The following is a 12,851-nucleotide window of genomic DNA, read 5'->3' as shown; positions in this document are numbered from 1 at the left end:
GGGCAAAACAGCTCAGTTGGGGGAAGGGGATGCCCACCCTATAGAAACTCAATCAGCCTGGGACAGCTTCACTGCCCTGCCCCACCACCACGCAGGGAGGTGGGCTCAGACCCACAGGAGCCCTCTCCCCAGAGGTCTGACCACCCTCCTAGATAACCCACAGGAAGGTCTCAAACAAGCTGGAAGAGCTGGCTTGCACAGCACAGCCCCCAGCTGCTCCTCTCATTCCCTGGACTACAGCCCTCTTGCCGGAGGGCTGAGAGGCCGCTGAGGTCTGCGCTCAGGTCAGCTGCTGTTGAGCATCTTTCCCCACTGCCCAAATGCACCTTGGTGCAGCAGCCAACCTCCCTGGTCTTGTCACCCTCAGAAGGGGAAAAGCCCAGTCCAAGATGTCGGTAGCCCCAGACCAAGCTCGACTTCACAAGAATGAATAACAGGGCTTGAATTTGCCAAAGAGAGGGAAACAACTGCAGTCAATAAAGGTATAAAATCAACCTGGGTTTGTTTATAGTTTAATCCTGGGAATTCCCACTGCTTCTAACCAGAAGGTGAGGGTGGACCTTGCCTCTCAAATGCCTCTAAGATTAATTTCTGGGAAAAGCACTCAGAGATTTGCATGGGTATCAATGAAGCTATTTGGGAAAACCAGGGGAGATAAGAGATGCTGGATCTTGGCACTGCTGCACTGCCTGCCTCTAACCAAAACTCTTTGCCCCCCAGGCCACACGTCCCTGCCATGGAACAAGGGGATGTTGCCTCCCTCCAGGAGCCCAGCTGCAGCCTGCAAAGGCCAAGGTACCAAGTGTACCCATCCCCTGGGGACTGCACCCTGTTGCCCTGGGAGCTCTGACACTGCTTTGCCCGATTCTGCCGTGACCCCTGGCATCCCTGGGGACCTGCTCTCATCCTCTCCAGGCACCAGAGCCCAGAGAGGTTGCAGTGACCAGCTCACCATCACGGACAAACCCACCCCAGCCTGAGTGCACACGGATCAGGCTGTGTATGCAACGTGCCAGCCCAACCCCAGGAGCTGGCACCAAGCCTGTCCTGCTCCGGGGGCTCTTTCATGCTCCTGACAAGTGTTATTGACACCAATGTTCACACACACATAGAGACACAGACGCACACACTGTCTCCCCCTTGAATAGTGCAATTTCCTCTCAGATAAAGAGCTTTCACCGCAGTCCCCCTTTCCCTCTTCCCCCCAGACTTGTGCATATCTCATGCACCCAGTTCGGAGCCCACCTTGGGCTCTTGATATTATCTCACTTCCTCGATATGAATATTAGCTCTGTTGTTGATTTACGATAAAGGGATGGGCTCCAAAACACTGTACTCCGGGGAGGAGGCAGTGGTGCAGTACGGTCTGCCGTGCCCCAGCTGAGAACAAAGCCTTTTCAAGAGCGGATGTCGATACCTGCCATATTGCTAACTCGACAGCCCATCTCCACCAAGCAGGGCTCCCGTTGGCGCTACTCTCCTGTCCTCCCCCAACACCTGCACAGGGCGAGGCGGGGGGTGTGTGTGTGCGTGTGTGTGAAAACAGCTCGACGCAGGATGACAAGCACTTGAGGGGCAGAGAGTAGCTCTGCAGGTGCCACCAACACAAAGCATGGTCAGGGATGCTGGATGTCCCCCTGCAGTGGGGTACCTGGTGTCTGGGTCGAACACAGGTGGTCAAATTTACCCTCTATTACTTACCCTCTATTTTTTAGCATCTTAATGTACAAAAGTTTCATAGAATCAAACCATTCTGTGATTCAAGAAAAACGCAACTGACGTCCAGCAACCCTTTCACATCCCTCACCACCTGGACCTGGCCTACTCCTAGTACAAGTTTACAGGGCGAAAAACAGCCACCTGAACAGTCTCCTTAACTCTTAACCCAGGAAAGAAAAGTGTCCCCGCAAAACTCAGATTTATTTCTGAAGCAGATTGCCTGGCAGCAGGAGAGCCACAGAGACAGCAGGTTGATGTGCAGTGCTGTTCCACTCAGCTGAGGACATCGCACCACTCCATCAGCCATTACCCCCCCAGGGGACTATTACAGATTCCTTCTATTTCACAGACAAGAGAATGAAAAATAACAGAGAAGGCAAGATGCTGAAAAGCAGCAGCCAGAATCAGGGCAGCTCTATCTGCATTTGAAGCTCTGACCCTTGCAGTAAGGCAAACCAGATCTCATATGCCTTTTCTAGTGTGATAAGTAGAACCAAAATAGGTCCTGGATCTTAATAAATACTCGTATGTGAGTAAAATAAACTGCCCAAAAACTATCTTGTGGCTTTGTTTTACCCCAGATGCATTGGTTGGATGACAGTGAGCCCCACAGTGCAGAGTTGTGAATAATTCCATCTCTGCTGCAGACAAACTGGTATCACTGCAGGAGAATCATTCCATGATTCTACAAGAAGCCCAGAAAACATCATGCACCTGGGTAGGAGCACGGCCCAAAGCCAAGTGCAGGAAAACTGCGCTTAAATATTGCAGTTGAAGGCATGGGAAGGAAGATGACCCATGAGAAGAGGGTCATCTTCTGGGTGATGGAGTTTGCTCCATCACCTTGGGATCATCCATAATACCCTGGGCTGAGTTCCATCCAAGCTCCTGTGCACGGGAAATAAGGCAAAACTCTGAAAAGCAGCAGCCAGATTCAGGGCTGGACCTGCAGGAAAGCTCACTCTGCTTTTAAAGCTCCGCTTTTGCAGTAAGGCAAACTAGAACTTATACACCTTTTGTAGTGAGACAGGCAGAAGTAGAATAGGATCCCAGTGTCCTGAATCTTAACACTCACATGGGAGCAAAATAAACTGCCCAAGCCTCAGCTTTCTCATGGCATCGTTTTACCGTGTCTGTACCCTAAATCCTGTTCTTGCGTGACAGCGAGACCCATGGAGCAGAGCTGTGAGTAACCATCTCTCCCTCTGCCGCAGACAAACTGAGAGAAGCCCAGAAAACATCACACACCGCGACGCTGTGCTCAGTAGGAGCATGACCCAAAAACAAGTGCAGGAAAATTTGGCTTAAATATTGCAGCTGGCTTAAATATTGCAGCTGAAGGAGGGAAGACACAGGAGGGAAGACAATGGTGATGGAGTTTGCTACAACACCTTGTGCTTAGTTCTATGCAGGCTTTTGTGTGTGGGGAATCAGGGTACACCACCCTTCTCTGAAGCCCAGGTTACTGCTGGCAAGAAAAGTAGTAACATCAACCAGCTCCAGCGAAACAAATCCAGCTCCTTGCATGCAGGGCCCTGCTGGTATGCGAGGCAGCGGCGCAGGGAGGGGCGGGTGTTGCTGCTGCGAATGTGGCAGAGTTTCCCTGCTGAGGGCAGGCAAAATGCCCATGACTCATTTTTCCAAGAGACGTTACAAACAATAGTAATGATGCCCCTGGTGGGTATGAATGTGAAAAGGCACGCGGGGGGGGGGGGGTGGGGGGGTGGGCAACCATGCTGGGCACCTTGTGTGTGGGCTGCCAACAGAGGGTACAAAGCCTGCTGGAACCAGTTTTGTGTGCGAGACAAGAACCTTTCTGCAAGGATTTTTGGCGAAGAAGGGCATAATGGCTTCTCAGCAAACTCGACTCCCCACGGCATCCTAATTGCTTACGATGGGTGCCAACCCTGTCTTCCCCTGAAGAGGGAACTGGTTTTATTACCCATGGAGAAAAATGGCAAACCCAAGCCCATACAGTTCCATGCCCATGCAGAAAGGGAAGAAGAACAGGCAGAGAATTCAGGAAAGCATTACTGTGCTTTAAGACTGCTCTCTCCCAGCTCCTGCTTGTCATGGGCACCAACCCTGTCATCAGTCAAATTGGGGACTGGTTTATTGCCCATGGAGATAAATGGCAAAACCAAGCCCAAACGGTTCCATCCCCATGCAGGGCTGGAACAAGAAGAGGCAGGGAATTTAGGAAAGCATTACAGTGTTTTAAGGCTCCTCTCCTCCAGCTCTTGCCTCTGCCCTCCACACCAGTTTTCCATACACAGATGCTGCCCTAAGGGCACAGCTTCTAAGCCATTTGAGTCCTTGACCTTCCGCTGTTGTCTGTTTGATACTATTATTTTTAGGCACACAACCCTTGAAACAGAGCAGCACTTGAAATAAGTTCCCAGATAATGTGCACTAAAGTACAAGGTGGTGAGGCTTCAGGAGAAGGGAGCTCCGTGAGATTAATGGTGGTGACCAAGCATGATGGAGGGAAAGGTGATTTTCTCCTTGTACAGCCCACACAGCTGAACATCCCTTCTCCCCTTTTCCTTATTTTATAGACACTCACAAGGTTACAGGCCTGAAAAGACAGAAAATCTAAAGGCAGCCCAAGCTTAGCGAACTCCTGTTTGTGGTGCTCCTGCCCTCACAGCTCTGTGTCCTGCCCATGGATGGAGCCCACCGCATCCCACGCAGCCAGAGCAAAAGTGCAATGACGCCTTTGAAGAGCCAGGAAGGGCACCGACCTGCAGGCAGCTGGCTGGCTGAAGTTCAAGTATATATAAAATCGTCCTACAAATCATTGCATCCTACCAAAGAACCACAGATAAGCTGTTCCTCTCTGGAAAGGCAGGATCACTCTGCCTTCCTCCTTGAGGGGCTCTTTCACAAGCACAGAGAATCTCATCCCACAAAAGGACTGGGAAGGGTCAGGACAAGCAATCCCTGAGCGCAAAAGGGAAGAAATGCAGCCTTTTTCCCCAGAACTCCAAAGCCACAGGCAGGGAAGAGTGATAAATGTTTACTCAAAGCACCTCCCAGTGCTGTTAAAGGTGTGAGTACTCTTAAGAAAGGAAAAAATATCAAACACTGCAGAGCCCCACCTGGATCTGAGTGAGCTCCTACCCGTCTGGCACCGTGTCTCAAACTGAAACACCACATGATAGACAGCTCTGTCCTGTGTAATCCATGCCATCGTTAGTGCTGAAACAGGTTTCCATCAGCCGTTTTTTAGGAAAGAGTGAGTTCTATTTCTACAAAACAGACATTCGGGTACGGTGAGACAGTATCTAAAACTAGCCAGCATGATTTTTGCTTGTGACAGATACATGAGTGCTGGGAGCACTAAGGAAACTTTCTCTAGCAAACCCCACCATCAGCACTTTGTTTCCTAGAGATGTGGGAACAAGGCAGCATAGTATTTGCATCACAATATGACACTCCACTGCAATAATCCAGCACCCCTAATATTGCCACACCTCAAGGTATCTTCAAAAGGAGCCTTCAAGCACCCGCCACCCCTCTCATTCCTGCAACTGGAAAGGAATTCGCTGTTATGGAAAAGCACAATTTGAAAAGCAAACCAAACAGGCTTCAAGGCAGCAGAAAGCCAAGCGATGGGAGCTTCCTAAACACAGAGTCCAACTGTAAGTGTTCACGCTACCTTGCTCCTCCTCACTGCCTCTTGCTCAGTCAAAACCAGAACGTTCTACTCCTCATCCCAGGTTGGAACAGGACACTCCAAGGCAGGTACGAGCCAGCGAAGGAGATGCCCAGGAGATTCAAGCACTCTGTCCGGTCGCTGCACCAGTTTGAGTGCAGCCCCACACGGCCCAGTTTGCTTTCCTCCAGGCTGTTTGAAAGCCAATAAAGCTGCTTGAATGCTGAGGAACTCTGTGTTCCTGCAGAGGCTGGTGACACTTTGCTGGAGGGGCTGGGGGAGCTGGTTGAGCCCGCAGCACCCTCTTCTGTCTACCACACTCTTTTGCAGCCAGTTTGGGTCTCATTCTGGCACTGCGCAGTTTAAGCGGCTCAATAGACATTACCTTCTTCCTGCCTGAAGCTTGGAAACGCTCAGGAAGCTGGAAGGCTTCAGGGTTAAAAAAGCCAAGGAGCATTTAGATGAGTCAGTCTTGTGGGTTTTGTGCTTCTTGGGAAGCCACTTTGGCAAAACTGAGACTGCTTTTGCACCATCTGTGTGCTGGTAATGCCTAGAAGCTCTGTTCTTGGACCACAAGGCTCCATTGGAAGGCACTCCTCAAACAATGGGGCTGTGTTTCCTCCTGGACATCCACATACGCTTGAACACTCCCGCAGGCCTTCTGCAGTTTTCAAAGCTTCCTGCGGGGGAGCTTCTCCTTGTCTTTTGCAGCTCCCCCCCCTCCACATAATTACAGCCTATTTTAGTCCCTTATCATGAGATGCTTCAGAGCTGATTAGTCTGGACTTCCTTCCTCCCATCATCAACCTACTCCAATATTGACGTTCATTCACACTAATTTGATAATATCAAAGAGCAGAGAAGCTTTAGGAGGCATTACAGGGTCTTGAAGCATACAATTTGGAGTAGGCTGCAGCACTTCTGATAAGAACGAGCTGTTTCTCCCAATGGCTAGCTTTGCTCAAAAGGAAGCCACTTCCCAGCGCTATGCAAAGCGGAATGACAGACCCTTGTGGGTTTCAAGCCAGTTTTGTATAGTGGCCCTGGATAAACTGGAGCCAAGCAATACAACAGATCCCGTTAAATAACCTCTTTCGGAGACACATATTAATAAAAATTAATAAAATTGGAGAAGAGGAGGCTGAGGGGAGACCTTATTACTCTCTACAACTACCTGAAAGGAGGTCGTGGAGAGGAGGGAGCTGGCCTCTTCTCCCAAGTGACAGAGGACAGGACAAGGGGGAATGGCCTGAAGCTCCGCCAGGGGAGGTTCAGGCTGGATATCAGAAAAAAATTCTCCACGGAAAGAGTCATCGGGCACTGGAACAGGCTGACCAGGGAGGTGGTCAAGTTGCCTTCCCTGGAGGTGTTTAAGGAACAGGTAGATGAAGTGCTTAGGGACATGGTTTAAGGGAGTGTTAGGAATGGTTGGACTCGATGATCCAGTGGGTCCTTTCCAACTTGGTGATTCTATGTTTCTACAAACGTTACACACACTTGGAAAGAGAAATTGCTACTTTGAAGCCAGTTTGAAAAGCCTGCACTTTTACAGCTTATCAAGGCCATCATCTATATTAAAACAGAGACATAGGCAGATAAATCTTACAGCGACACTGTGACAGCGCCGCTATTGGGTAAGACAACTCATTCCTGCCTTCCCTGGAAGCTTCTCTTGGTACACCAAGGATGGATTGGAAGGCAGATGCAGGCTACCTCTTGAAATACCATTTTATTCTATATCCACCAACTTCTGGTGATGCCTTCTACCACTAAACAAAACAGGCAGCTTATTTCTGTTTCTGCTGAAAGCACCTTGCAGTTGTTGAACACAAACACAAACCCATGGACTCCCTGGAGCTATTGCAGCCACCATAGTACATCATCCTGCCTCTCAAAAGCTTCTTACGATGAACGTCTCTCATGACACTCCCAATGTACAACTTCTTAGAATGGGAGCAGCATGCTGATGATCTCTGCCAGAATACTATATTTCCACCCTTTGAATCAAGAACTCTTCCGTCTTGAATCTTGTTAACTTTCATGCTACTGAAAGCTCATTAAATGATTTCTCATGTAGCCTGTTTGGGTCGGAAAGGACCTCAAAGCCCAACCAGTTCTAATCCCTTGCCATGGGCAGGGGAAATCTTCCACTGGATCAAGCTACTCAAAGCCCCATCTAACACGGCCTTGAACACCTCCAGAGAGTAATTTCTCTCCATCCAGGTGATCTCAGTCTCTGAGTTACAATTACAGCCAAACCCTTTCTTTTTTCTTTCTTTACACCAGAAAAGCAGCAGAGGGGACTGATGGTCCCAAGGAAGCCGGGGAACTTATCTTCCATCGATATGATAAGCAACCCCACTCTCTCGTGGAAACTAAAATAGAAGAGCCAGATCCTCAATCGGATAATAATGAAAACAAACCAACGTGATAAAACCCCAACTGATACAGCTGATATCCCAACTGACTTAACATGCCATGGTTTCATCTAGAGACTCTGCCCAAAGAGGCAAGAAATTAAGAGATTTAACCCAAACCAACTGTCCTCTCTGCTTCTCTGACAAACTTTATTCCAGAAGCATGGCTACCAGCAAAGCTGGGAGATGTTGGATCCCTACACCACAGCCGCAAGACCCTCACGAGAACCATTCAAGCTCAGAGACTGCACGTCACTCCAGCCTCCTGAACAAGTCCACCTTGTCCACCTAATGCAGCTGTAACATCCCCAAATGCACTGATATCATCAGGGACTGCACAGATTAATGCATTTCTTCCCCTGCTTTTACTACCACAGGCCATGAGACTGAAAGCAAGCAGATTTACAGTTACTATGAAAAATGTTTATTTATGAAATACAATCCTGCACTGTTTCAAACTACAAAAAAACCAAATCACGTACACAAAGGGACATGCAGTTTCCAACTCTGTGTGTGACCCCAGTTACACACAAATTCCTGCCTACTGGTCCTGCTCCCACCAGCACTTCATTCACTCCGAAGCACCACAGGCATCAGTCTAAGCGAAGAACCCCAAATCCTAGTTAGAAACACTTTGTAGAAGAGTGATATTGTCCCCTTTTAACATGATCCGACCTGCAACACAGAGAAAGGAAATGGGGCATTAGAGACATCCCATACTGTGTACATAACCTCCTGCTTTCAAAAAAACATTTCACAGTGGCAAAGCTGCTCACAATGTGATGCCCACGCAATAATGAACCAGGTTTTTATCTGTTAGGCAGTCCCTTCCCACCTGGACACACCACAGGACTGCAAGTGCCCACTGTAGGGTCCACATTCCCATTTCACATTGCAGTGCATCAGGCACCATCTCCACTCCCAGGCTCCATGTGTAAACAGCACTGTCCTCACTGGAGCCTAAACATGTCACTCGTCACAGGCTGCTCGTTATTGCCCTCAGCAGGTGGTGGATATTAAATGCCACCACTCAGGTGGTTTCTTACTTCAACTGGAGGTGACACAGCAGATGTCAGGGTTGCACAGGTCCCCTGGCATCAGACAGCCGGTCGGAGTTTGGCTGCACTCCTCCAGGTGCAGAAAAAGAGCAGTGCCACCCTACATTGTTACACATGTTTGAGTGACAAAAACTGGTCCCAGGCAGATTCTCCTGCATGTTCAACAAAGCCACCAGCACAGGGAACAGCGGGAACCGAGACCTGCGCTTCACTCTCTACTTTGAACTCAACACCCTCCACCCGCTATGCGAATGGCTCATACCGGCTCCACAGACATTCTGACATACCCAGCTGCTTCCTTGATTTTGTTTTAGAGTGAATCTCCTCTGCGTCGTCCAGTACCAAGTTCATATATTCATCAAAGCCCTAAAAACCAGTAACAAAAGCAGGCAGTGAGCAAAGTTCCCGGGTCAGCCAGTGCTGATGCAGGCTGGACAATTCTGACTGTTCACTGGAGTAGGAAGTATCTCCAAACCCTCACATCAGTTTTTCTTGAAGAAAGAGTTTTATGAATATAGGATGAAAAAAAAACCAATCAAAAGACATAACAAGGGGAGATCCTGGTACTCACAATGATGCAGCCTTCTATCCGCATGTTCACTTGCTCATAAAGCCACACCTGGATCCTGGATCGCTGCAAAATGATGGAGAAGGAGAGCAAAGAGTAACATTTTAGCAAGCTCTGTGATGACAGGACAAGGAACAATGGTTTAAACCAAGGAAGAGATCATTTAGACTAGATAGAAAGAAGAAATATTTTGCTGTGAGGGTGGGGAGGCCCTGCCCCTGGCTGCCCAGAGCAGCGGTGGCTGCCCCATCCCTGGAGGGGTTCAAGGCCAGGTTGGATGGGGCTTGGAGCAACTTGATCCAGTGGAAGGTGTCGCTGCCCATGGCAGGGGGTGGGACTGGATGGGCTTTGAGGTCCCTTCCAATCCAAACCATTCCATGATTCTATGATTAAGACTAGAAAAAACCTCTAAGTTTATCCAATCCAACTGTCATCCCAACCCCACTGTGCCTGCTAAACCATGTTTAAAGTACTACCTCTACGTGTTTTTGAACCTCTCCAGGGATGGAGATTCCACCACTGCCCTGGGCAGCTTCTGCCAGTGCCTCACCACTCTTTTGGTAAAGAAAATGGGTTTGAACTGGATGGGCTTTAAGGTCACTTCCAACCCAAACTATCCCATGATTCTATGAAATACTGAATTTGGAGCTTGCAGTTCTTCTCCTCTGTCTGAATGACAGCAAATCTAACTCACAAACTCAGAAACACTGCTTCGGTGGGCACCAGGTCCCCACGCTGCGCTGAGGACCCTGCTCAGGAAGTGATGGGCCATTCTGTAATAAGTTGCTCAGAGCAGTGGTTGAGTCCGCATCCCTGGAGGAGTTTAAAAGACAGGTGGATGAGGTGCTCAGAGATATGGTTCAGTAGTGGACAGGTACGGCTGTATTTGATGACCTCATCAGTCTTTTCCAATCAAATGATTCAATAATTCCAACCCACTGCCCGCCCGAGGTACTCACGTTCTGCAGGTAGCGGAAGATGAGGTTCTGGAGCGGAGCGTTAAGGAGGCAGCATAGCAGAAAGTTCTCAATGATGTGGCCCCAGGGGGTGGCACCCGTGGCCTTTCAACACCTCACAGGCCCGCAAAGCAGCTCCCCCTCGACCCCCTCCTGTACCTGTTCCTCTTCCCCCTACTCTCGCCACTCCACCCCCATCCCCACCTCCCTGTTTGCCTTCCCCCAGCTCTCTGCCTCCCTCCCTCTCACTGCCACGCTCTGCATCCCACCACCCTCCTCCTTAGCCCTCCCGGTCTGCCTGCTCTGCTCCCAAATCCCTCCCTCCCCGCGCCTCTCCCCTGCTCCCCGCAACCCACCACCCTCCCCTAGCTCCCCCATTTTCTCTTCCCTTTCTCTCTCTCCCCACTCCACCTCCTCTCCAACTCTTCCTCTCCCTGTGCACCTCTCCCACCTCCTGCCCCCATCCCCAGCTCCCCCCCACCCTCCCCCGTTCTTTCCCCACGTTCTCTCTCCAATTTCCCCCCCGTTCTCTCTTCCCTCATCTCCTCCGCCGTTCTCCCTCCCGTTCCCTCTCCCCCCATTTCCCTCCCCCTCGTTCTCTCTTCCCTCATCTCCTCTGCCGTCCTCCCTCCCCTTCTCTGCCCACCCCCCCCCCTCCCGCTCTCTCTCCCTCCGGCTCCTCTTCTTCTCCCGGCCTCCCCGCGCCTCTTCCCTCCGCCCCCGGCAGGATACGATGGGCTGCACCATCACCTTCTGCACCTTCTGGCCCTGCCCGCGGTACGCCATGCCTACTGCTGCCGCCTGGCCCTCTCTGCCACTGCCACCGAAAACCGGAAGGCGCTGCGCACGGCGGGAACGCGCGGGGGCCTCTGGGAAGGTGGCGGACGCTGCTTCTCTAGCACGTTAGGAGGACCGGCGTCTCGACTGCTCCGCGCCGCGTGCGGAGAGGGGCCCGCAGCCCCAGACCCTTCGTGCGGCCGTGGGACCCGCCGGGGGCTCCGGGACCCGCTCCGCCTCCCCAGGGACACCGCCAACCCCCGGGCCGCCTCCGCCTCCCTTGACGGACCCTCCCTTCCCCATCCGCGAGCCTCCGCGACCCCCGGGACTCCCCTCTTCGCTCCTCCGGGACCCCCGGGACCCCCCTGCACGCTCGGGACCCTCCATCCCCCTCCACGGGCCCCGGGACCCCCCTGCAGCGCTCGGGACCCCCCTTTCCCTCCTCCCGAGCCCCCCGGGACCCCCCTTTCCCTCCTTCGGAACCCCCGGGACCCTTCGGAACCCCGCTGCGACCCCCTTTTCTGGGACCCCCTTTTCCTTCTTTCGAGACCCCCGGGGACCTTTCGGGACCGCTTTTCCCTCCTCCCAGACCTCTTCCCCTCCTTCGGGACGCCCTGGGCTCCCCTTTCCCTCCTCCGGGACCCTTCGCTTCCCCCGGACCCCCCTTTCCGTCCTTCCGGAGCCTCCCTGCTTCCCTGCGACCCCCCGTATTTCCTACTTTTCCTCCTCCACGCCCTCCCGGAGTCCCCCTTTTCCTCTTTCCGAAGCCTCCGTGCCCCCTTAGACCCTCCTGTCCCCCCCTCCATGTCCCCCTAGGCCCTCCTGTCCCCTCTTCGTGCCCCTCCCACCCTCCTTTCCCCCTTCAATGCCCCGCTAGACCCTCCTGTCCCCAGTCCGTGTCCCCCCTCAGCCCCCCAGAACCCCCTTTTCCCCCCTCCTAGAGCTTCTGTGCCCCCCAGGACCCCCGTTCCCCACCACGGGACCCTCCACTCACCCCTCAGGACCCTCTATGCCTCCGCCAGGGATGCCCCGGGACCCCCCATACACCCTAGGATCCTCTGTGCTACCTCCTGGGACCCTCCGTGCCCCTTTGTGCCCCCCAGAATCCTCCCTGCTCCCCCCCCGGACCCTCCACGGTCCCACTCGGGACCTCCGTGTCCTCTCTAGGGACCCTTCACAACCCTCAGGACCCTCCGTGCCCCCCAGAACCTTCCATGCTCCCCCCCGGACCCTTGGTGCCCCACAGGGTGCTCTGTGCATCCCTCCCCTTCCTCCCAGGACCCCACGGGCTTCCCTCCCGAATCCTCCAGGACCCTCCATTCCTCCCAGGACGCTCCATGCTCCTTCTGTGGCCCCCCCCGGACCCTCTGTTCCTTCCAGGACCTCTGTGCCCCTCTCAGGACCTTCTGTTCCTCCTGGGACCCTCCTTTTACCCCCCAACCTTAGGGCTGTCCGTGCACCCTCTGCTAGGACCCTCCTTTCTGCCCCAGGACCCTCCATGTCCGCCAGGACCCTCCGTTCATCCCGGGATGCTCCATATCCCTCCCGGGAGCTCCTTGCCACCCTCAGGACCCTCCGTTTCTCCCGGGACCCCCCTTTCCTTCCCGGGACCCTCATTTTACCTCTCCCTCCAGGACTCTCTGTGCCTCCCAGGGCCTCTGTTCCCCTTGCAGGACCCTCCGTGTCCCCCAAAACCCT

The 12,851-nt window shown here is 52.6% G+C and overlaps 2 protein-coding genes across 2 annotated transcripts in view; both read right to left on the bottom strand.

The window, feature by feature from the left end:
• The window catches only part of SOX13 (SRY-box transcription factor 13), a 44,891-nt gene extending 39,330 nt beyond the window's left edge, over positions 1 to 5,561 (bottom strand). The window contains exon 1 of the mRNA XM_054087743.1: positions 5,381 to 5,561. The gene's annotated coding sequence lies outside the window, so the exon portion shown is untranslated. The remainder of the gene's footprint in view (positions 1 to 5,380) is intronic.
• A 2,636-nt stretch (positions 5,562 to 8,197) lies between these two features.
• Positions 8,198 to 11,559, bottom strand: SNRPE (small nuclear ribonucleoprotein polypeptide E). Its single transcript, XM_009562055.2, has 5 exons — positions 11,109 to 11,559; positions 10,380 to 10,406; positions 9,424 to 9,486; positions 9,140 to 9,218; positions 8,198 to 8,469 (listed from the first exon to the last, which is right to left on the bottom strand). Exons 1-5 carry the CDS (start codon positions 11,160 to 11,162, stop codon positions 8,414 to 8,416), a joined length of 279 nt encoding a protein of 92 aa, XP_009560350.1. The 5' UTR covers positions 11,163 to 11,559; the 3' UTR covers positions 8,198 to 8,413.
• Positions 11,560 to 12,851: the final 1,292 nt, after the last annotated feature.

The sequence above is a fragment of the Cuculus canorus genome, chromosome 24 (assembly GCF_017976375.1).
Source record: "Cuculus canorus isolate bCucCan1 chromosome 24, bCucCan1.pri, whole genome shotgun sequence".
Classification (NCBI taxonomy): Eukaryota; Metazoa; Chordata; class Aves; order Cuculiformes; family Cuculidae; genus Cuculus; species Cuculus canorus.
Note: the sequence above shows the minus strand (reverse complement) of the source record. Positions and strands in the feature narration are given on the sequence as shown.

Coding starts and splice junctions, on each gene's coding strand:
- SNRPE (XM_009562055.2), bottom strand. CDS start 11,162: ATGGCGTACCGCGGGCAGGGCCAGAAGGTGCAGAAGGTGATGGTGCAG. Junction 10,407..11,108: donor AGGTGATGGTGCAGCCCATC/GTATCCTGCCGG, acceptor GCTCCGCTCCAG/AACCTCATCTTCCGCTACCT. Junction 8,470..9,139: donor AAAATCAAGGAAGCAGCTGG/GTATGTCAGAAT, acceptor TCTGTGTTGCAG/GTCGGATCATGTTAAAAGGG.